At 43.3% G+C, this 23,420-nt stretch overlaps 1 protein-coding gene across 1 annotated transcript in view; it reads left to right on the top strand.

Moving 5' to 3' along the window:
- Window positions 1-4,622: 4,622 nt before the first annotated feature.
- IQSEC3 (IQ motif and Sec7 domain ArfGEF 3) overlaps window positions 4,623-23,420 on the top strand; it is a 110,557-nt gene continuing 91,759 nt past the window's right edge. Inside the window, exon 1 of the mRNA XM_054214465.1 lies at window positions 4,623-5,182. Within this exon, the coding sequence (XP_054070440.1) occupies window positions 4,668-5,182 (515 nt within the window). The 5' untranslated portion in view covers window positions 4,623-4,667. The remainder of the gene's footprint in view (window positions 5,183-23,420) is intronic.

Here is a 23,420-nt window from a genome sequence, read left to right as displayed (position 1 = left end):
AAATCCTAGCTGGGAACCTAAACTAGATGCCCTGCATCTCAAACGGGTATCACTTTGGATACCAAATTACCAGGAGAAAGTTGTTACCTTGCAAGGCCTGGCCATGGAAGGTGGAGGAGAACGGGGTCAAATGCAAGAAATAGAGAGAAGACTGCCTGGATTTGCTGTAAGGAGCTCCTATCCAGGACAAGGAGATGGAGCATAACTGAGAGGAGGGAAATGCCTTGAACAGAATTTCAAATGGAAAAACATGGGAAGTCTCTACCTGTCAAATGACTGGAGAGATTTGGTCGCATCAAGTTTCAGTGAGCTGCTGCAAATTAAAGTGGGATTAGGACCTCTCAGAAAATGTTACAAGAACACTCTGCAGTGAAAATTTTTCTGCAGATGAAACACCTGAAGATGTTACTACCTTTCCTATCGTGTATGCTTATTAGAATACCTTTATTTATGGATTCGCTCTGCTCTGACTGAATTAAATAGCTAAACAAATATAAAATTAAATCATGTAGTATTAGACCTTTCCATTAAATCCTGGGGCTTGAATCATTTGCATTTGGGTTTGTTTTTATAATGCATGCTTATTTTAATTACTACTGCTGCACTTTATTTGTAATTGTCTATGCAATGCCCAAGCACCTTGCTAAGTAGATAAGGGAAGCACTTTATTCCATAATAACATAATTAATCCATTATTATTCATTATTATTTTTTCTGGAATGGACTGAAAAGAATCAGGACTTTGAAAAATACAATACCAACAAATTTTCTATGGCAAAAATAATTTTAACAAAATTCATACTTTTCCTTATCTTCACCATTGTTTCCCTCTAGATATCATCTCTCCTAAAGAGAGAAGGAGCAGCATTTAATAACCCGAAGATTGGGCTAAATGCCAAAGATGCTTGAAATCAGAGACCTGTTCCCCCCCGGCTTCCTGCATGGCCTTGGACAAGTCACTTAACCACTCTGTGTCCTTATTGCCCTGTTTTTGATCGCTACAGTCCTAACATTCACCTTCTTTGGAACAGTAACGCTTACTTCACTGATGTGCAGAGCTTTGCAAATGATGTATGCTAGGTATTGTGGCAGCATAATCAAAGGGACACAATGATGGCCGCATAAAAGAGGAGGCGTTTCCTAGCTATGCAGGATTCTTGCTTACCGAACGAAAGAAGACATTCAGCTTCTTCTGATATCCTTGCAGATTCCTCCTGAATGAATACTGTGTCTTCATTGAATTTTCTCATTATGGAGGATTAAGCAACTCTATTACATCTTGAAGTTTTGTAAGGAGATCCCTGCATACTCTTTCATGTCAGGCACAAAAGCATTCCGCTGCATTTTCCTTTGGCACGTGCTCTCTGTAGAAACCTGGAAGGTCAGGGCTGGTCTTACCATTTTTGTCCACCAGTCACCTCACCTGCATAGAAAACAGGTTTCTTTCTGATTCTGATAGCCTGCTTGTTTTTAGCTTACCAATCCATGGCTGTAGGTCTCTGTTTAATTTATGACAAAGATTTATTAGTAGAAACTAGGCTAATGAGGCTGGTCAAGCAAATTAAAGGTGCAGAAACAGTGAATGAATACATTGGGTTCACTCTTTGCAATAAAAGTCACATCTTCTGATAGGCATTCAAGCACCGTGACACAAGACTTACAAGCTGTTTTTTGCACCCCCAATTATCCAAACCAGGATGATTTTTTCTTTTTAGTTCATATTCCCTTAAGAATACATGCAACGACCTGGCTGACTACACTTGGACAAGCCAGTACTATGTCTACAACCCTTATTTCTTCATTGCTTTTATCCAGCTGAGCTGCAAAGGAACACGATGTCCACTGCAAAGACAGAACTCTGCACAGGGCTTGCCTGAAGAGTTAAAACAGCCTCCTCAGTTCTGCAGGATAAACAATCTCTGCCTGAAGTCTCTCCTTACAAGGACAAGGTAACATGGTGTATGTATATGTGTGCGTGTGTGTGTACATACATATGTGAGCATACCCATAGCCATCCTTGGTTGTTTCCCAGAATGCATTAATGCCAAAAACGTGTTATTTCCATTGGTGTCCCTGGACTCTGTTCCTCTGAGGCAAGACTGAAATGGTGCTGCTCAGCGGTGTCTCTGAAAGGAGGCAGCATACCGGCACAATTTCCCAAACGATCACTTCCACTCTTCCCCAAATATAGCTTAGGTGTTTTCACCTCCCCTCTCTTTCTGTGTGTGCCTTTTTTCGCATTCCCCTATAACCTTGCTAAATTCCCCTTGCTAAATAACGCCAGTTACTGCTCAGTCAATCCCATCACAAAACATTAATGACACACTAGGCAATGAGATGGAGGGAGGTCTCCCATAAAACTTCCCAATAAAATCCTAAGTGTGTGGGGTTTGAATGCTCTTACTCCTTAGAGTTCACTCTGGGGTCTTCCCCCAACACACAGGGGACATATGGCAATGTTTTGCGATCCCCCAAAGCCATCTCTATGTGCTTGCAAGAGAACTGTGAATAGCAGTTCTTTTTTAGGAGGAGTCTGTGAACAGCTTCTAATCCTGGTGATCCTGTTTGCATCAGTTTACATTCCCAGGGCTATCTGTGAACAGAAAAGACTGGAAATACACCTTTCAGCTCATCTGAAACAGATTCTCCTTTACATTGCTTGGTTCCTCACTTCAGGAAATCCTTGCTACGGTGCAGTTTTTACTGATCTGAAAAGGCAAAACAAGAGTAGTTCTACACTCAAAATCACCTACTTAAAAATTCTATGGCCTTGCACTTTTTGTACACTCAGTCAAATCTACTGACATGCTTGCCTAAAATCAAGTCTGTCTGCTCCTGAATCTTCAGTGTCCACAGTGATTGGAAAGGATGCCACTTTTTTACCCTTTACTGAAATAATCAAAATTGCTCATGGATTTACACAGCAGTTCCTGAAAGTTTATGAACCTTAGCTAGGTTTCTTATTGATGAATATAGCAGAAGCACACAGATAGTTCCTCAGACCCAAGGTTGTAAGTTTGCGAACTCTTAAGGCTGTGGATGAGGAAAGGCAAGGGAAGGTATTTCTTGAGAAATTAAGAAAATCTGCACGGAGTCTAACAGCAAAGGCCCTGCCTGTCACTTCTGTGGTTTTACATCCACAGCCTCCACACATCCCAGCAAAACTGCACAATAAGTCCTAGTTTTCTTCTGAAGAACCTAAAGGTCACCAAAGACTCAAAGGAGTGACAAACTTGCAGGGAAGCACCAGATACCTCTAACATTCATTTTCCTTGGTAACTCCTTCAGTTACCTGAATGAATACATTCAGGAGGTAATTCCTCAGGTTCCGATTTAGTCCTGCCTTCTGCATCCTAACAAGGTAGAGTGAAAAACAGGACCGTTTTCATCAGGGCTGCCAAAACCAGCTACAATTATTCAAGTCACTTTTAAGAAAAAAAATCACTAAGTCACCCTGGAAAAAAAAGAGAATAGAATCATAGAGTGGTTTAGGTTGGTAGCGACCTTAAAGATCATCTAGTTCTACCCTCCCTGCCATGGGCAGGGACACCTCCCACTAGACCAGGCTGCTCAAAGCCGCATCCAGCCTGGCCTTGAACACTTCCAGGGATGGGGCATCCACAACTTCCCTGGGCAACCTGTGCCAGTGTCTCACCACCCTCATAGTGAAGAATTTCTTCCTGATATCGAACCTAAATCTACATTCTCCCCATTTGAAACCATTGCCCCTCGTCCTGTCACTACATACCCTTGTAAAAAGTCCTTCCCACCTTTCCTATAGGCCCCCTTTAAGTACTGGAAGGCCGCTATAAGGTCTCCCCGGAGCCTTCTCTTCTCCAGGCTGAACAACCCCAACTCTCTCAGCCTGTCCCTATAGGACAGGGGCTCCAGCCCTTTGGTCATCTTTGTGGCCCTCCGCTGGACCCGTTCCAACAGGTCCATGTCCTTCTTGTGGTGAGTACTCCAGAGCTGGACGCAGTACTCCAGGTGGGGTCTCACCAGAGCGGAGCGGAGGGGCAGAATCACCTCCCTCGACCTGCCGGCCACGCTACTTTCGATGCGGCCCAGGATGCGGCTGGGTTTCTGGGCTGCGATCGCGCATACACCTAGAACAGCAACACCCAGAGGTGCTGTTCAGGGAGGAGCGAAGAGCGGGCTGTTGGAGAGGCGGCGAAGGGCTCCGCAGAGAGGCACGGCCAGGCCGGGTCGCGCCGCCGCTTCCCGCCTCCCGCCGCGGGCTCCCCTCAGCACCGCCGCGAGGTCGTCACCACAGGGAAGGGGCCGGAGCTGCTCCCGCCGCCTCGCCGGGGCCGGCGGCGGGTTAACGCCACGCCAGCTTTCCTCTCAGGGACACCGGCCCGACCCCAGCAGCTCGGCGAGACCCCCAACCCTCTGCCCGGGCGCCCTCCCGCGCTTGCGCGGACCGGCGCGGAGGGGGCGGAGGGGGAGGGCGGGATCCGCCGCAGAGACCCCACCCCCCGCTTCTCCCCCGGTCCTCGCCGTGCCTGGCGCGCGCGCGCGCGGGCGGGCGGGCGCGCGAGTGAGCGAGCGAGCGAGCGGCCGTTGGTCGCGCGCGCGCGCGCGTGGGGCGTTGAGGCGCCTCCCCGCAGCCCGGCGCCTCTCTCGCCGGAGCGCCGGGCAGGGGGGCCCCGGCCGGCAGCCGGGGCATGGAGAGCCTGCTGGAGAACCCGGTGCGCGCCGTCCTCTACCTGAAGGAGCTCACTGCTATCGTGCAGAACCAGCAGAGCCTCATCCACACCCAGCGGCAGCGCATCGACGAGCTGGAGCGGCGACTAGACGAGCTGAGCACCGAGAACCGCAACCTCCGCGGGCAGCAGCCGGCCCCCGCCGAGCCGCCGGCCGCCCCCGCGCCGCCACAGGGCGCCCCGGCCGAGCAGACCCCGCCGCCGCCACCGCCGCCGCCGGGCCAGCCCGACCCGCTCCAGCACCACCAACAGCTCCCGGCGCAGCAGCCGCCGCCGCAGCCGCCGCCGCCGGCGGGCAAGCCGGCACCGGCGGGCCCCGGCGGCAGCGGGCGGGCTGCCGGCCACCAGCACCCCCCTCTCCAGTCCCACCAGCACCCCGCGGAGAAGGACGGCAGGGAGAAGGGCTGCTGCGCCGCTCTGCTCCAGCACAAGACCCCCCAGGCCATCGGCAAAGGCGTCCTGAGCCGGAGACCGGAGTAAGTGAGGCGGGGGGGAGGGGAGGGGAGAAGAGGGGGGCGGGGGGGAACGGGAGCGTAACGGGCTCTTTCCGGGCCCGGATCCAAGAGGGAACTGGGTTATACCCCCTGCAGCCTTGCACGGAGAGAGGCAGTGTGTGGGTGGGTGGGGAATCCCTCCCTCGATGCGTTCTCGGGGAGAGCAGGCAGAGTGCAAAAGAAGCAGCCTGGATGCTGCTTCCAAGAGGCATTTGCCTCCCAGTTCACCGCTTTTATTTTAATGCACAAGTGTCCGTGGCCCGTTTGAACCCACTCGCGCTGCTCGCCCGCGGTGCTCACCCACAGCATCGTGCCCTCTTTGTCTGTCATAAATAAGTAAGTCTTTGATCAAAGATGAGTGCGGTTTAGCCCAGGCAGGAAGATTTGCAAAGGACAGCAGCATTGTGTCAGCTTCTGTTTGCCTTAAGTCCCTGGTATCTGTCAAAAAAACCCCCATCATCCCTGAAATGAGCTGGGATTTCCCTGCCCTCACTGATGTAAGGCATCTAGGGTATGCATTGTATCACACATGATGCATATATGTTCATAGAGATATAGATGCTGTACATATGTTTGACATTTACGATGCTTATTGCACTTGTGCGTGGGTTGTCTTCTTGTCGTTTTTTTTGGTGAGTGGCACCTGACACTGATCCAGCTCTTCAAAAGGACAAAGTATTTGCTAGTACTGAATACTGATAATGGTCTATGTGCATGCATGTATAGTAGTAAACAAGGATGAGCATTCCAGCACTATAGGTGGTGGAAGAGGCTACTATTGAAGAGTCACGTTTTCTTGGATTACGCATCCAGTATATGCCAACAGTTCACCAGCTGGTAATTAGAACTGCACTCAGGATTGTAATTTCCTTTGTTTAGGCACTTTGAAAGCAGGGGAATGTTTTCTGGTTGTAAGCCAGAGTTAGTGAAGTTAGGATGAGAAGGAGCATAGTTTCTGATGTGGCTTCCTTTATGTAAGAAAAGCTAATATAAGTAGTAAAAGTAGATTGGAATTTCCTTCCTAGAATGAACTCTATTGTTTTGGTTATAGTAATGTCAAAACCAATGAAGTACACAGCACACTGTATAGCCCAAAACGTCTTCCTTGTCTCTTTTGACACTTTAAATAAAAGGGACCCTTTTCTCTCATGTTTGTTTTCAATAACAAGCATAGCTACAACATGGAGCTGGATTTTCATCTGGTGTTGAGTTACATTCATAACAGCTAAGCATCTATCATGTGATTCTGTGAAAATCAGCGGAGAAATTACTATTGAAAGAAATACTATTAAAGGAATATGTACAGTGAAGGCATGCTTGAATCCCAAAAGGCAGATCCATACTTGTAAAATACTGCACTGTAAGACTCAATTTTGCAGTCACAACTTAAAGGAAGTGAGTGGGCTACTCAGAGTATTAATATAGGTAGTAAGCATGTGCAGGATCTGGCCCCTATTCATCATGCAATAGATGGAGTTTTAAAAAGACATAGGGACAGAGTCTGAATTCATGCTGATTGGTGCAAATCCAGAATTGCATAGTTTAAGTCACTGGAGTCAAACCGGTAAGAAACCCATATAAAAATGCATAATCAAACTCATTGTTTTTTCAATAGTGAATCCCTGCAGTGAAGGCTCTGTTAGAAATACTGTATCAGCAAGGGCTTTCCTTTCTTCTGAACAGAGTTTCTAACATACGTCATTACACAGATTGAAGAATCAGCTTCTATGCATACGTCTAAATACCTCCTTCTTATCTGAGCTTTTTTGGCAGTGAGGTTTGATTGGGGGAAGAATTGTAGATTTTTTTCTTCATACCAAAATGCACAAAGAGAAGTGGATTAAGAACACAGTTGATCACTGGTATATCGTATGATAATCTTTATATTTCAGATAAATAGATGGATGGATGTAGCCTTTTTGTGGAAAGTCAGGGCTGCTGCTAGGGATAACAGAGCAATCCCTGCAGCGCTCTTCACTCAGGAAGATTAAAATAGACTGCTTCTGTTTCCTTCTATAGCTTAGGCAAACCAAAATCTTTGTATAGAAAAGGAAACATGAGAGAGATGCAGAACAGTCTACATTTCTCAGTCCTGCAGGTTCTTTTTTTCCCCCCATTGATTGTATATGCTGGGTTTCATCCTCTCTCATCTCTGACTGTTAGAAGGAAATCAAAGAGACCGCAAAACCTAACTTAAAGACAACTTGGATGGAGGTGGGGGAATCTTTCACCACCTATTGACAGCATGCCCAATATCCCTTATGATCCAGCTGGCCAACCTGAGAGTTGTATTTTTGCTTTTGTATGACAGCAGGAGACATATACTTTAATACATACATGGAGAAGGTACCCGCACTCCCTTCGTTCCTCCCCACATCTGAACATATTTTTCTCTATGTTATAAACCCTGAAACTCATTGTTATCTAATTTTTTTTCTCTTAGCTGAGAGCATAGGAACTGACTGTTCACTACAGAAAATGGCCACTCTAAACAGAACAGAAATGATATTTTAGCATGTCAGGATGCAGCGGCTGAAAGCGAGGGTTAAAGCAGCACCCAGGCAGTGCCTGGTTGTCACTGCCCAGTAATGGAATTTCCTTCGCCTCTCACAAGACAGGAGGTTCTGGCAGCATGTTTAAGTGTGCTTCTGCTGGCCCTTCTTACCTGAGTCACGGCCCTGGGATTTTGTTCATTTTGAGTCAGGGTTGAGGTTTGAGTTTTTTTGCAGCCCAGCTCACCTCAAGCCCTGGATAGAAGTGAAGACCTGAGCTTTTGGACACTTGTGACTATTTCATGTCAACTGGGGCAGTCTTCTGTAAGGGACTTGGAATAAAAAGCAACTGAAGCAGCTCAATTGTTTTAAAGAAAAGTTCAGTCTTATTTTCGTCATTTGCTTTTATCAGAAAATTGATAAGTTTTCTTTTTATAAAGCCCCCCTTTTTTTTTTTAAAAAAAAAGTGTACATTTTAAAAGAGAACAGAAAACAAGCCCATCTCTAGAAAGGGAAGAATTCCTGAGTTATACAGAGGCCCACTAATTGCTGCTGCATGTCATTGTGTGAGAAAGGTAGCACTGAGCTTACCTATGAAAGGAGAGGCAAGGAGAAAGATTTTTGCAGAGATTCTCAGCAAGAATTAGGCTGATTATTATTCCGCGGCATCTGTCTCTTTCTACCTTAGGAGTCTATTGCATAAGCGCCTCATAGCTTTAAAAACAAAAAAATAAGGTCATTCGTCATGGAATGTTTTGCTTCAAAAATACAGGTTACCAAATTAGCATAGCTTAGATCACCCTTACAAGGCAGCCTCTTGTCTTAAGGGACCAACCCAAAGTATTGTCAAATCCTGTGAGTATAAATTTTCCTTCCCTCCTTTATCAGAATACTACCTCTTTTGATAATCCCCAGCACCCTTCATTGAGTATCAGGGAAACGCCACAGGGTTGAATTTAGCAGATTAAGTTTAAATGGCACAAATCCTGCTGGTTTTTATCAGTGAAACTCTCGGTAGGAGCCCTGCCTATGGAAGGGCTTCAGATTTTGAGCCCATGCATTAGCTGGAAAACTCACTTTGATAAATACAATTAGAATAATAGCTAATAATCCATGGTAGTTCATTCCATCAAAAGACATGGGCGCAATTTACAAACATTCTGCATTAAAGTAGCATTAAAGTCTTCTTTTAACCATGTCACCAACAGTGAAAACAAGGTATAGAAACAGTATTTGTCTAGCATGACATAAAGAATCTTAGTACTGCCTTTAAATTATTAGCCTGTGCTTGCTCTACAAGATATCTCATCATGCAAAACAAACTGTTAAAACTCTCAGAAGAAATTTCCTAAAATTGCATTTTCCCAGAGGTCTTAAACCTCATTTGGATTTGCATTGGGCTGAAAACTATTTTATTTTATTTTGTATTGGTTTAGGATAGTATTTTTTATCTTAGTAAAGAGGCAAGTTTTAAAAGACAATGTTAGAGTCACTTAGTTGCTGTTGTGGTCTGAGGCTGTTTGCTATATTTTGTTTTAATTTCAAAAGCTCAATTATGTAACTTTAACATTAAGATATTGCATATGCAGACGTGCTGTTTTCCATAATTTTTCTTTTTAACTATGCATTAATGTTCTATTCTATGGATTATCTCCAGGGTAAAGGCATTAGACAAAATCCCACTGATTTCAATGGATACCAACAATAATTGTAAATATTATGGCTTACTATTAACATATTTTGCTATATTTGCGCATTGCACCAGCACAAAAAAAGAAAAAAGAAAAAGAAAAGAAGATGACCAGAACAACTCTGAATGGCTAGTGCACCCCAGATACCCACTCCTTTCACTTAGGGTGCACAAGGAATGCTACGTTTGCCCTCTGCTTTCATTCTTGCAGATTCAGATTTCCCCCAGCCTATTTCAGAGTTTAACTCCTTGAGCTTTCACACACCAGAAATAGTTGCATTGGTGGTGCAGATCCCTGCTAGCAATGTACCGTTTCAGCATCAAAAGTTATTTGGAGTAGAGTGCTGTAAGCTGGTTTCAAATGACAGAGGTCTGCATTGGCATAGCTACACAGATGCGAAAGCCCTGCTTAGATGATTTTGAAATGAAGAGTATAATGAGAGGAAAAAAGAACGTAGACTCTTCCCCCATTTAAAGATACATCCATACTGGTTCCATTCACATTGTAATGTAAGACATACTTTATGACGTGGACATACCTGTGTCATCAGGGCCTGTAAAATCCCGGGCAGAGGAATATGGAACTAATGATTCACAACAATATTTAATAAATAACAGATAAGTGAGAGAAGGAAAAGGTCTCAGCTTAGGAACGGTTCAGGATGAAGTTCTAGGTATAATATTGCTGAGTAAAGACGGCATGAGGAATTCCTCCTACAGGGACAGCACCTCTATATGATGCTGTATAAGGTCCCAGCCCGAGCAACACAGTGTCAAGGCTGAAAATACTATTGTGGGAAATCTCACTGGTGGGATGGAAGCTTCAGGAAGTAATAACAAGGAAGGAATCTGTGTGAAATACTGCCTAGTGGTGCTTTGGATAGATACTACCTGTGTATCTGTCTCCTGAGCCCAGTTAGAGCAGTACCTTGGGTAACAAAGACTCACAGTGATCTTTTAACAAGAGAAGCCAAGGACTGAAAGCAGCAGCAAAAAAAGGTGAATATTTAAATGCTTAAATGAGGAGGGATGCAAATGCATTATTTTGTTTTTCTGATAAGATGGTGATATTTTTATGTCACTCGGCTCTATGTTCTGTTGCAATCAGGCTGCTCTTCTCTTGTGGCAAGGGTGCCTTTCTTCCATATGTTTTGTATTGACCCATTTGGTGTCACTTCCCAGGCAGATCCAAGGTAAGGCTCTATGAGAGGACTTCAGGAGCAATGGATTGGAAGAGGTATAAATGGAAAAATGTCCCAAATGAATAGGTATTAACAACGCCCTTGAGAATTCCTGCCAGGAACGCAGTGCCAGGTGACTCTAAGGCTGGCTGTCCCTTTCTTTGCAGCATGTACAGCATGGAAGGACACCCATTGTTCTGAGATTGCAACAAGCAACTGACTGATACTTCCATGTCCTTCATAAAATGGTGCAAACAGAGGAATATACAATTTAGGCATGGTTCATACAGTTTATGCACATGGAAAGTGGCTACCCATAAGAGGCATAGACTGTACACATTCCCACCTACACCATACTTGAAATTATTTTCACTTTTAGTCAGAGTAAGCCAGAGAAATCTAGCCTTGGGATGCTCTCCTAGCCCTTAGCTGATGCCAGACCAGAGCCTGTCAGCTAGAAGTCTGGTCTTCTATTAATTATGGCTTCTACCTACTCATTCAAAAAAAGTGTTCACATGATAAAATGCAGTACACTTCTGCAAGTAAAAATACCTCTAGACAAACAGATGTATTAGACTGTAGAAATTTCCCAGTTTTATTTTTTTCCCTTCTGCCTTGGAATCCAAGTAGAAACAGTAAAAAAGAGCTACCGTCTCTCTACCTTAATCTTTCTGTACGTAGTGTTTACCCATCTTCTGCTTTCCCATTATTTTCCCAATAAATGCCTTGTTAGGTTGCTTGTTTTTTCCTTTCCTAGTTCAGCAGTGGTTTATTTGTCTTTTTCCATTCTTGATTATGAAACCTTTTGTTATTTCCTCCTTAGGAAAACATTATAGAAAGCCAGAAACATTCCTCTGTTTAACAGATGGAAAATATTTCACTTATTATAGAATTACCTATAGCCTGTGAACATTACTTGGTCCACAATCCATGGAACCATATAAGAGCAAATAAGGAAAAAAGAAGAGAGTCATTTATGAAGACAGAGCCTGAAATGTGACCATTTTGCCTTTCTTTTTCATAGTTTTAAAAAAAATTATATACATGTTTTTTCCCTCAGAGAGGTATATCTTGAAGCAAACTATTAATATTCTTGTATTCATCTATACTGGAGTTTGTAATTTCTTTTAGCTAAGCCCTAGGTGAGAAAATGAGAGTCTTGGCTACTGGATTTGTTCTGCCCAGTGGCTCTGTTTAAGATCTCTTAGTTAAACCACTGGACTAACAGTCTTAAGATCGAAGTTTAATTCCTCCTAAATGTATTTTTAACAGACTTGTGATGTCGGACAGTCCCTTTCATCTCTGTGTATTTTAAGATCTGCAGCAAAGCAGTTGGAGATCTATTGTTACAGATAAGAGTGGGCAGGTAGATCAGGAATAATCTTTTTTATAAATTTCAGCATAGGAAGCAGCATAAAGCTCCTGTCATTACTTGCAATGTGTACTGCAAGGCAATATGTGTATTTGCACATAGAAGAGAAAATGTATTTGCATGAGCATTTGTCTACAGTAAGTGTCTAAGAGCGAAGTTGAAACAGTACCTAGTTTCTGTGCTTTTTACATACAGAAAAGCAAATCGTCTGCTGGAGGAAATCAGTGTATATTTACTGACGTCAGTACAGCCATGACAATTTACATCACCTGAGGATCTGTACCAAATTTTGCATAGCTGTCCTCACACACAAATACACATGCATCTGCTAGTGTAAATGAGTGTTGACAATAGCAATGGATAGCAACTCATCACAGAAATAACAGTGAACAACGAGAAAACCATTAAGCAACACTCTGATTCTTCGTATAATAGGTTTGTAATGTTTTCATATGGTACTTTAAAATAAGGTGGTAAGAGTTTTGTTGCTGCAGGTTATAAAAATATATTGGCTCTGTCTGATAATGTTTTTTCTTTTCTCTACTCTTTGCATGAACCTTCAGTCTGCTTCTCATACAGGTATTATTTTTATTGCTTTTGCTAAGATTATGCTCATTGATCAGCTGTTATCTTCATGCGCTCTGAAGTTGCACTTTCTGAGAGGGATAGAAGGCAATCAATATTTTCCATGATTAGTCACATCTAAGAGGGGACATTTTGGTGAAACTGAAGTGATTTTGAATAATAAATTAAAAATGGCAAACCTTATCCTTCCTGCCCTCTTCTAGCTGAAAACAAGGGGGTCTGAGAGCAGCAGAGCTAATGAAGCTTGGCTTCCAGAAGATTTGTGTCACAGTTACATTTTCTGATGCCTAACAAGATGTGAGTTCTGATCTAAGCTTCTCCTGGTGTTGAGGCTTTTATAACATTTCTCTCCAACATGGAGACTTCTGTGTGGAGTAATGGCTTCAGTTCGCTCGGCAGCCTTTCCCTCAGTGGAGAACCTACAAAGTTCCGTCTGTTACACCCTGCCAGTGATTTTCATGGAACTTGTAAGAGGTTAGTATCTTTGAGGTCACTGTTACTCACTCAGACTGGGTTGAAACTCACAGTGGGATCTGCAGTTACAAAGTAGGAAGTAACATAGACACACACACCGACACAGAGGAAGAGGGAGTCACACATGCATAGAAGGAAAAAGGAAAAGATTATATGGTCACAGAAAACACATTTTGCTTAAGAACCCAGGCAATAAAGACCAACTCCTAGATAATTTTTTTATTTAGCTCACCAGTACATCAAAATGGCTGAACAGTCCACTCCAAATCGTGTGACCCTTTCTTGGAGCTGGTGTTCTATGTGTAATAGCCCCTTAAAAGTCTTGGAATATTAAAATTATAAAGAATTGTGAAATTACTGTAGGAATTCAGGGGGAACCTAGGTGAAGGTTTACCATTGACAAATGGCATCTGTTGCTTCTCCTGGCTCTGCATCTGAAGTTGGTGAATCGTCTTAATCCACCTGCCAACATTTGTGTGGGCATGGGCTGCTGCTGAGACAGTTATTACTAGAGAGGTTAATTTATATTTGCTGAAGCACACTGAAGCATCTATGTAATTCTCAAGATTAGTAGAAAGTTGACACTGAAAATATTATAGATCTTTAGGAGGCTTGGAGTTTTCTTTAGGTTTTGCTGTACTCCGATGTTTGTTCAAATTCTGACCTTTCTATTAAAATTCAGGACCTTGCTGTCAATCTGTTTGTCTCTGTGATGTCGATTTCTAGGCAGTCCTCCAAAGTGGCTCTCACTAACCTGCTCCAGTGGGAGAGTTACTCTGACAGCACCTCCTTCAGCCTCAGCGTCCAGCATCTTGGCGTCGCTGTGCCTGGGTGGGCACTGCCTACATGCGACATCTTCAGATCTGCCTTCCAGAGCAGTGTGGTTTTGGTCCTGAGGTTCTTAACGGACTTTATACATGATAGCATTTTCCAAAAGAGAGGGTACCTCTGCAGATTTGTAGAGATTGTTACCTTTCTACTTCAGTTATGGAACCAAGCTCAGACCTGTCTTTCCTTGGTTTTGCCCCTCTGTGAGAAATGCTCTTTCCGCCTGTCTTGGGCTGTTCCAGGAAAAGTTTCAGCTCTTCAGTTAGTTCAGAATTCACACAAATGTCCTTGTCTTTCATTTGCTGGTTTTTAATTTGCAAATCCATTCCCAGTAGGACACCAGTAAATTGCCTGTGTCTGCCTAGGTACTCACATGGCCTCCTTCACCATAGTAACTGAGTATCTGTATTTGTCCTAAGGGCCCATGTTGATATCCATGCACACTGGACCACTAACCTTCATCTGAACTAGCAAAGAATCTGAGAAATCTCCTCCCTTTTCTCTGGGCATTCCCTGGTTCTTATGCCAAAGGCCTCTCTTCAAGCAGTTTTCTTCTATAAAGCTTTATGCCAATAAATCTATATCCAGTCAAACTCCTGATATAGATAGACTGATCAGTCTATCTATAGATAGCACAGCTCTGATCAGTAATTTGCAGTATTTTACAATCATCTGGGTAAGTCTAAGAGCCAGATTATGTTACCACTTAACTGTAAATCTGAATTGCTGAACTCACTTAACTAAGTGGCTTCAAATTTGAAGGGACCTGAGAGAACATATAACTTCTGATGTTACGGATCTTCTTGGACTGACTTCTGTCCCACCACGGGAGCTCATTAGTTTGAGTTAGCTCTTAGCCTGTTAGATTCTGTGCATACTTGCCATGGCAATCATTTGGGATGGCACAGCCAACTGCTGTAATGTTTCCCCCAAGAATTCTTTATTACTCATTTGGGAAAATACTGATCTCCATGTTAGCTGCAGCAACATCCGCTGCTGGTCCCTTGTTTCTGCCAAGAAAGGAGTGAGCTTCTCATCTTTGTCAAGCTGAATACATAAATATTGACTTCACTAGACATGCTCTGACTGGAACTATTATACCACCTTTATCACCTCATTTACCGTGGCTCTTACCCAGCCAAGCAGATAGGGAATACCAGATTGTATCCTTGATGGATGAAAAGCATTGGCACAGAGTTTCAGTCTCAGACATTTAAAGGTATTTAGCCTCCCAAAGGTGGAAGAAAGAATCTTCTTGTTTTTAAGGGAGGGATCAGACTTCAGCCAAATTTCGTTTACTTTCAGGCAGAAAAAAGGAGATATTGGTGACAGGGGAAGAGGTTGAGAGGTATCTACAGTGTCTCTACTCTCTGCTAAGAGCAACCTTCAGGCTGGTTTTAAGTCTATATTAACCTACGCTTCAAATCCCAAGCCTGAAAGCATGGCTGGAGCATTGCCTCAGGGCTCCATCCCAGGGGTGTGCACATGTGCATGGTCTCCAAGGCCTCTGCAGCAGTCAAAAGATAGGGTATACCATACTTCTGGGTTCCGCAGAGGCTGTCTGTGCAGGGAGATACAAGCTGGTGGAAGAGTCAACAACAGTGGGGAGGAGTTACAAGGGGAAGGGGAAAGGCCCTAGTGGAAACTGTAGAATGCAAGAGAGCCAGGAGCCCCATAACCTTATCCTGCAGAGGCTGTGAAATTTTTGAATGCTTGATTCATTTACATGTGCGACTGTAACGATGCTTCAGTGTAACTGGGGGGAGGGAAGGAATGACAGGGGTTTATGTTCTATTTTTATGAAGCTTCTTTCTGAGGAGAAATTAATAATAAACAACACACACTGAACATTATCCTTAACAGATACTGATGGAAGCCAGCACCCCAGTAGGCAGCTCCTGGGTTTAAGAAGGGAGCCCACTACTGTATGCTCAGAGTGTATGTGGCTAGTTCTCATTGCTGTGGGATTGGGGGTTTATCAGATCTCATAAAGCAATGCAATTTAACCTGGCCAGGCAGTGTCTGGGAGATCTCCAAGAAATACCCAGAGTGCTAGGAGAGGACAGTGGAGTCCATCTGCAGAGAGCATCCTTTTCAGGGTGTCTCTGCCTGGTGTTGGCACCTTTTTTTCAGATTACATGTTGGGGACATTGACCACCTGTGTCCCTTCACAGGATTTACACACACAGAAAGCAAAGGTGTTATCCCTGTTCACATGCTGGCGTAAATTTGTTATCACATTTCTCTCACTGTTCTTCTTAATTGACAACAGGCTCCATTCTTCATTGTCTTCCTTCTTGTGAAGTTATTTTCTTTTGTGGGACATGGGTTTGAGATGCTAGCAAATCCTTGCTGAGCAATTTACATCCCACTACCTCAAGCACAAATGATAATATGACTTATAAAGCATAAGAAACCAGGGACATTCCTCTGCTGCAGTTTTTTACAAGGCTTCATTGCAGGCTGCCATGGCCAACTGTCATATCTAACACCAGAAACAGCTGCATTTCAGAGATGAGTACATGCACACAGTAATGTTATGTTTTCTAAAGTGCTTTGGGAAGTAGTGCACTTATTCACGGGTGGAATATTGCTCGTATGTGTCCTTATCGATGTCTAAAAGTGCAGCAAATAGCAAGTATGTGAGCTTTTCCTCTAGTACACCTCTAACCGTGGCAAGATCTTGCTGCAGGATGAATGATAGAAATACCATGCAAAAATAGGTGGTGGTAGTAGTAGTAGTAGTAATAATAATAATAACACCATCTCTTCTAGATTACTCTTTATCAGTAGACCTTTCAGTGCTTACAATGGTAGTCCTCATTTTACTGAAGGGGATGAAGACATGGGAAATGTTTTGCTTGCGTTCACCCAGCTAGTCAAAGCTGAGAGTAAAACCTGTGTCCCAGGGCTCTGATCTGTCAAGTAGGCTACAATGCCTTGAAAGAAAGACACAAACAGGACAAGAAGTGTTAAATGTTATGAGGTCACTTCTATGGCATAAATAACATTGCTCTAAATCCTGAAATTTGATTCACTCCCTGGACAGCTTGATATCAGGAAAAGTTTTGGGCAATTAAAGATCCATAACTTGGCCAAAACCCCTTAACAGCCATTCATGATTGGTGTCAGTTGTGTACACTAGAAAGAAAGAGCAGTGGATGCTGGAGGTAAAATTGAATATTGAATTTGGGGAGGAATTGAGACACATGGTTTCAGGTTGGCAAGGCTGTGAATGCGTATTGCATGCAAGTCCAGCAAGGTTTACAAAAGCAACTAGTCCAGCAAGGAAATGTGTCAGAGTAAAAAAGTGGTGTAAATGTATTGACGCAAAAAAATGGAAGAAACCACACACGCGTGCTGGAGCGTGTTTTGTTTCTTGCAATGTACAAGTTGCACAGAACAATGAAGGGAGGGGGGCAGCGAGAGAAGGTAGGTTAAGTCTCTGATATTTCAGTCTGGTTTGATGGGAGAAAGCTCACCAAGCACATAGAAGACACCAAAAATATTCCTTTTGTGGGAGCGAAAGGAAAAGCCTCCCACAGAGGTAGGCTCTGCATGTGAGCTAGGGAAGCGGAAAGCAATTATCACATCTGTGCATGTGAATAAGTTGACACAGTACCTTCTCCAAAAACCACTGCCTTAGGAAGACGCAGTTTCTTCTTCCCACAGCTATATTTTCCCTCCCCCAGTTCTCCTATTAAATACAGAGCCATACTGGGGTCTGCTGCCTCCATCCCCTCCTCCCCTGACACGGTAAGAGCAGTACATGCAATCACCAAGTCATGCAGACAGTCTCAAAGTCTTGCTCTGTCAGATTTTTCCTGCCTCACCCAAGGAGATCTCTTGCATGACTGATATGTGTGGCTTAATGGATTCTGGGCTGAGGTTTTAATTTCCAGTAATAAGAAGAACATTTGTGTTCCCCTGTCCCTCTTGTTTGTGATACAGAGCTTCATTAGCTCAGTCTGATTAGCTATTACCTGGGGACATCACTTTGATAGGGATCCTCCATCCTGCCTGGTTCTTCATTTGGTGTGGGGGCAGGCCCCAGTGTTTTACAAACCCAAAGGGTGCTCTTTGGCACACTCTCGAGCATGTATGAGAGGGAGGGGGGGCATGCTCTGGGAATTCTTTTACAACTCGAATACATTTCCCACAGTCAAGGGTTGCATTCAGTATAGACCTAGGCTGCATTTAGTAATGACAGAGATGGCAAGGGAGATCTGGAACAAGGGCAAGAATGCCTTCAGGATGTGAACGTGCCTTGGATGTTTCTGGAATTCCTTTCTCTTACCAGCAAGGAGCTATTTACGTTGGTTGCTTTTCCTCTCAGGTTGTATTGTAGGAGTATACCTATTTCCTCGATTTGAAAGGACTCAGCACCTCAGAGGATCAGGACCCGTCTCTCCTTTATCTTCCAGCTCTATTTTTTATTTCTCCATTCTGGTTTTATTTGCTGCAGTTTTGAATTCCCTGAGGTGAACACTAACCAGAGGCACAATTAGTAACTGTTTCCTTGGGATCCAGTATGCCACTACTTGGAGATACGTCACAAAAAATAGCTAAACTATGACCAATTTAATGACATTTCTGTATTACTACTCCCTTTATTAAAGTCATTGTCCTGGTTTCAGCTGGGATAGAGTTAATTTTCTTCCTAGTAGCTGTTATGGTTTGGATTTAGTATGACAATAATGTTGCTAACACATATTGTTTTAGTTGTTGCTAAGTAATGTTTATATTAAGGCAAGGACCTTTTCAGCTTCTCATAGAAGCTGAGGGGGAGCATAGATAGGACAAACTGGCCAAAGGAATATTCCATACCATAGGCATCATGCTCAGTATATAAATGGGGATTGGCTGGGGGGCAGGAATATGCGATTGCTGCTCAGGACAGGCTGGGAAATCGATCATCGAGTGGTGAGCAATTGTATTGCACCACTTATTTTATATATTCTTTTACCATTATTATTTAACCATCTTTATCTCAACCCATGAGGTATTGGTTGGTTTTTTCCCCCCCTTTTTCTCCCTCTTCTCCCTACCCTCCTCGGGGGTGGCGGGGGGGTGGGGGGGTAGGGGGGATGGCGAGGGGAGTGAGTAAACAGCTGCATGGTCCTAGTTGCCAGCTGGAGTTAAACTATGACAGTAGGTGAGATGTGCTTTATGTCACATATATCCAGTTTTTACATCTGGTGACTTGCATGGGTTTCAGGAATCCACTGAATTAACAAAATCATCAGTAAGGAAAGATGAAAGAGAAGATTTGCCCAATGTTTTTTAAAAAAACTAGAAGCAGCTCTGAGTAAGCAAAAAGGAAATCATGCTATAAGAAGGAAAGAACTAAGTAGAGGCTTCTAAGCAAGAGAATGTTGAGCTTGGGAAAATTTTGATGGTGCACAAAAAACTACAGGTGGGAGTGCTGAGGAGGCAAGCAAAATGCAACCTATGTACCTGTTACACAGTTCCTACTATACATTGAAACAAAGAGCCATAGTTACATATGCTACTAAAATCAAGCATAGCCTTCATCAGTATCAACCGTCAGACCACAGTCCATGGAACTGAAAGATGTATAACCTTTTTTGCCGCTCCGTTTCTGAGCTGTTGTAGCAGACGGTGTGGCAGGTGCCGTAGGATCATCAGCAGTCACAGGTTTATTTTGACACAAACTTTAGAGATGTATTTATTGATTCCAACACCATAACAGGGGATGCTCCTATTTAAACTGAAAAAGTACATTTTGTCTACTGCCACTACGCTCTGCTAGGTGGGGAGAGCTCTGATGGCAAGAAGTCCATACAGTGGCTATCATGCTAGTAGACTACTATGGGTCTACCTTAAGATAAAGTAAACTGAGCTTAGTGATGTTTTTGTACCCTTTATGTGGGTATTTCCCCAGATGGTGAACCCAAACCAAGCAGAGCCGCTGTGCAAGTCCAAAACTGCATTTATGAGACAGGAGTTGCTGGGCAGTATTGAGATGAATGCAAGAGCTCTGCATTTTAAGGAAGAGACATGGAGAGCTGGAAGAAGTGACGCTGCAGGACTCGGTCGAAGACTGAGTGTTGTGCAAAGGACTAGCAAATGCTGCACGTGGTCAGACAGGTGAAGGAGCAAAACTGCAATAACGTGGGAAAGAGTAAGACAGGATTCTAACACGTCAGCAGAGCTGCATGAACAATCCACACTGGAGCAACAAGCGATAACATAGGCAGCTTTCTGCATCAGCAGCAGAGTTATATGGATGAAAACGTCTGAGCTAGCAGGGTTTGGGTGTACAGGCAGCTGCATGGGTGCTCAGGACTAGTGGAGGTTCTGCAGGTGAGGAGAAACTGCAGAGCTGCACAAAGGAAGCCTGCGCTGTGCTTGGCACCAAACAGTTGCTATTAATTTTTCACTTTCCCAAGCACTGGTATTCATACAAATTAGGAAGAAAAAAAATGGTCCTCAAATGCAGCAGGAAAGGCTCTTTAGCTTTGTATTTCTGAACTTAGATAAAAGAGAACTTGGTGTGAATCTGGAAAAGTGACATCTCAATTTTATCCTGACCATCATTGTGATGTGTGCAAGTGTGGGTTGTTTACTTGCTACTGACCCCTCCCTTTCCCTCATCCTTTGTAAAGTTCTTTTTCTCAGGGAATTCCTTTTCACTGAGTAGTTCAGGCTGTTCTTTGTCCTTACAGCCTTGTGATTTCCACTAGCATCAAGCCAGAAATCGCCTCATTTGCTAATAGGTATTCTAGTTAATAATAGCAAATCCATCCACTGAGGATATTTCTGGCCTGCTTTGCAAGATGGGAATGGTGTTTTAATGGCACAATACTGGCACATGAGTGGGAATGCTTGCACCTATTTGTGTAGCCGCATGTTGCACACAGTTGTGCCCCTGAGAACTTGTGATGCCCCACATTGCTCACCAAACCGCAATTACGTTGGTGGAGAGAGCGTAACAATTCCATAGATAGCTGAAAATCTCCTGGGTATAAAGACTTGCTGAATTTCCAGGGCACAGGATTTTTGGGTTTGCGTTCATTGGCTGTTTGGGGATTTGACTATGAAGAATCCAAACAAATTTTCTCAATCAGGCTTTTGATGTTGTTTTAATTATTAATTACATAAGAACAGGTTTTCAAGAAAAGATAGATCAAGCCATGTCCCAAACAGCATTAAAAGCAGTCTCCAAAACTGATTTTCTACAGAATGAACTATAGATCTAAACAAGAAAATTACTCACATATTTTGTGTGTTCCCAATGTCTTCTAGACGCTTAGCATATAATTCCTGTTTTGTTTACCTTGGCACAAATGGAGAGTAACCATTAAAGGCAATGAAACCAATCCAGAAGAAGCCCACAGCCATGAACGGACGTAAGTGAGGAGAGAGCAGAGGCCCTTGGAGTTCTAATGGGCCCACAGGCAACGATGCAGATTTAATTAAACTTTCAGTAGCTGGATTGAACAGTTAATAGGGAAGGCTATTTCAGCCTTGGTAGAAATACAGGCTGCATTGCTAACTAAAAAAATATGTTGAATAAGCAACAAGAAGAAGGGTAATGCTGTAGTCAACAGTGGCTGCTGTCTGTAAGAGAACAATTGGACATGGCATGGGTCCCAATGCCACAGCAGCTGTTCTGTGCATTGCTGCATATCTCAAAGTTCATGCCCATCCTGGTTCTATCACGAGTGAGACAAAGATGCATTGAAAAACATTTTTTTTCTTTTAACTTGATTTTTTTAGCAATCTTTTCACAACAGATTTTATTTTCCAGACAGCATGAAGTCTTCATTCCCCTATTTCCTCCTTTTTGTTGGATTCAGTCAAGGATACTGAAGAATCACATATAGGAACATCACATGAAGCCAACAGACAGTACTACTTTCCTTCCACACTCTGGTATTTTAGTACAAAAAACCTCAAAGAAAATAATTATCATCATCATCATTAAAACCCTCCCAAAATGGAATAAAAGTTACCCTACCTTTATCCCTCATCCCCTACTTCTTCCCTGACATGCATTGTCAAGACCAAAAGCCCCACATTCCATTCAGTAAGGATCTGACACAAAAGAAAAAGAAGATAAGTTTGAATAAAAACTGCAAGAGGAAAGGAGGTATGAAATTAAAAATACAATGTCATATGCAGTAGTCTTAATAAATGCTAAAGAAGTAAAAAACAAAACTCTATTTTGCCTTGCATTTCCCTGGAAAGCATTTGTAGGGCCATGCAAGTGCAACAGTCAATCTGTTGTAATACATGTGTAGTTTTTAATATACTTACTCAGTTGCCTTCATTTTGCCTCCTTCTTTGACAGACTGAGGGTCTTGAGGCAGACTGCAAGCCTTCCCAAGGAGAGATAATAAAGAGAACATTGATACAAGAACTTGTTAAGACAAATGAGTTTCGGGAGAGTGATTTATGTAAACGATCTTGTAATCACTGCAACCCCAACACTGTCTGACAGCAGCTGTTTTTATGAAGGAAGTTAAACACAAGAGTGACTGCTGCATAGCCCTCTCCTTCAGAATGCTGGGTTAATTTAACAAAACAAAGTGAAACAACAAACAGCTGGAAAGAGAAGACGAAGTAGTAGCTAATGCTATCAACTGGTAAGACCTGCTGCATTTCAGAGGTGCGTGCCATCCAGGAGTCTCAAAGACTTAGCACAACTCAGCAAGATGGTGTTTGATCATCAAAAGTTTCTGCTCCTGGGCCAGGTGGCCTTATTGCTGTTGCACGTTAAGCAATCTGTTCTCAGATGACAGCATTGTTGTTTTGCGGAGAGCTAAGGATGATGTGGCAAGTTTCCCATTCTCAAATGTGCTAGTCTTGCTTGATCCTGGAGGTTCACAATTACCTCACAGCTTACTGTATTTCATATGGAGACCATCAGTGAAGGAGCATGCAGATTTGTCTTTGAGGTCCAACCTTCAGATGCCTCTGAATTTCAATTCTATAAGGTTGTACAATTCCCCCTTTTTTTTCTTCATGACTGTATCTTCCATCTCCTTCCATTAACAATTCCTTATCTTATCTTTCATTGGAGCACTCCTTGGATTGATATAGAAGCCCTAACATAATTAGTCGCCAAGGCAGAACTAGGATGCCCAAACCCCATGGTAACACTCCACATCCACCTCTTGTACTTCCATCGCACTCTGTTCCTTTCCTTTTTTTATCTTGCTCCTTGTAGGTTTTTCTTCCTATGAATCTCCCATTGGTCAAAAACATCACATAACTGGAAAGACAGAGGATTTTTATTTTGTCTGATACTTACAATGAATGTAAGTGCCATCTCCTTGATCTTTTTGAGATGCTGAGGCTGCAACAGTCTTTCTGAGCCATAACAGGCAAGAGAAAGGCTGAGGAAGGGGAATGAAGTGCAAGTACCACCTAATTTCATCCTTACACTTGGAGCTCTCAGTACCAGCTATTACAAAGTCACCAATTCTAGTTCCTTGCAGACAAAAGAAGCCGTGGAGTAGGTGTCTAGTAACAAAAATCCACAGCACTTCTATTCCATGTACATTGCAGACAGCAAAACACTTTCCAACAAACTTGCAGCCTCTATCAAAGGAGCAGAAGAGCAAAAGCC

Source organism: Rissa tridactyla, chromosome 1 (genome assembly GCF_028500815.1).
Source record: "Rissa tridactyla isolate bRisTri1 chromosome 1, bRisTri1.patW.cur.20221130, whole genome shotgun sequence".
In the NCBI taxonomy this organism is placed as follows: Eukaryota; Metazoa; Chordata; class Aves; order Charadriiformes; family Laridae; genus Rissa; species Rissa tridactyla.
This window is presented reverse-complemented; position numbering and strand designations above follow the sequence as displayed.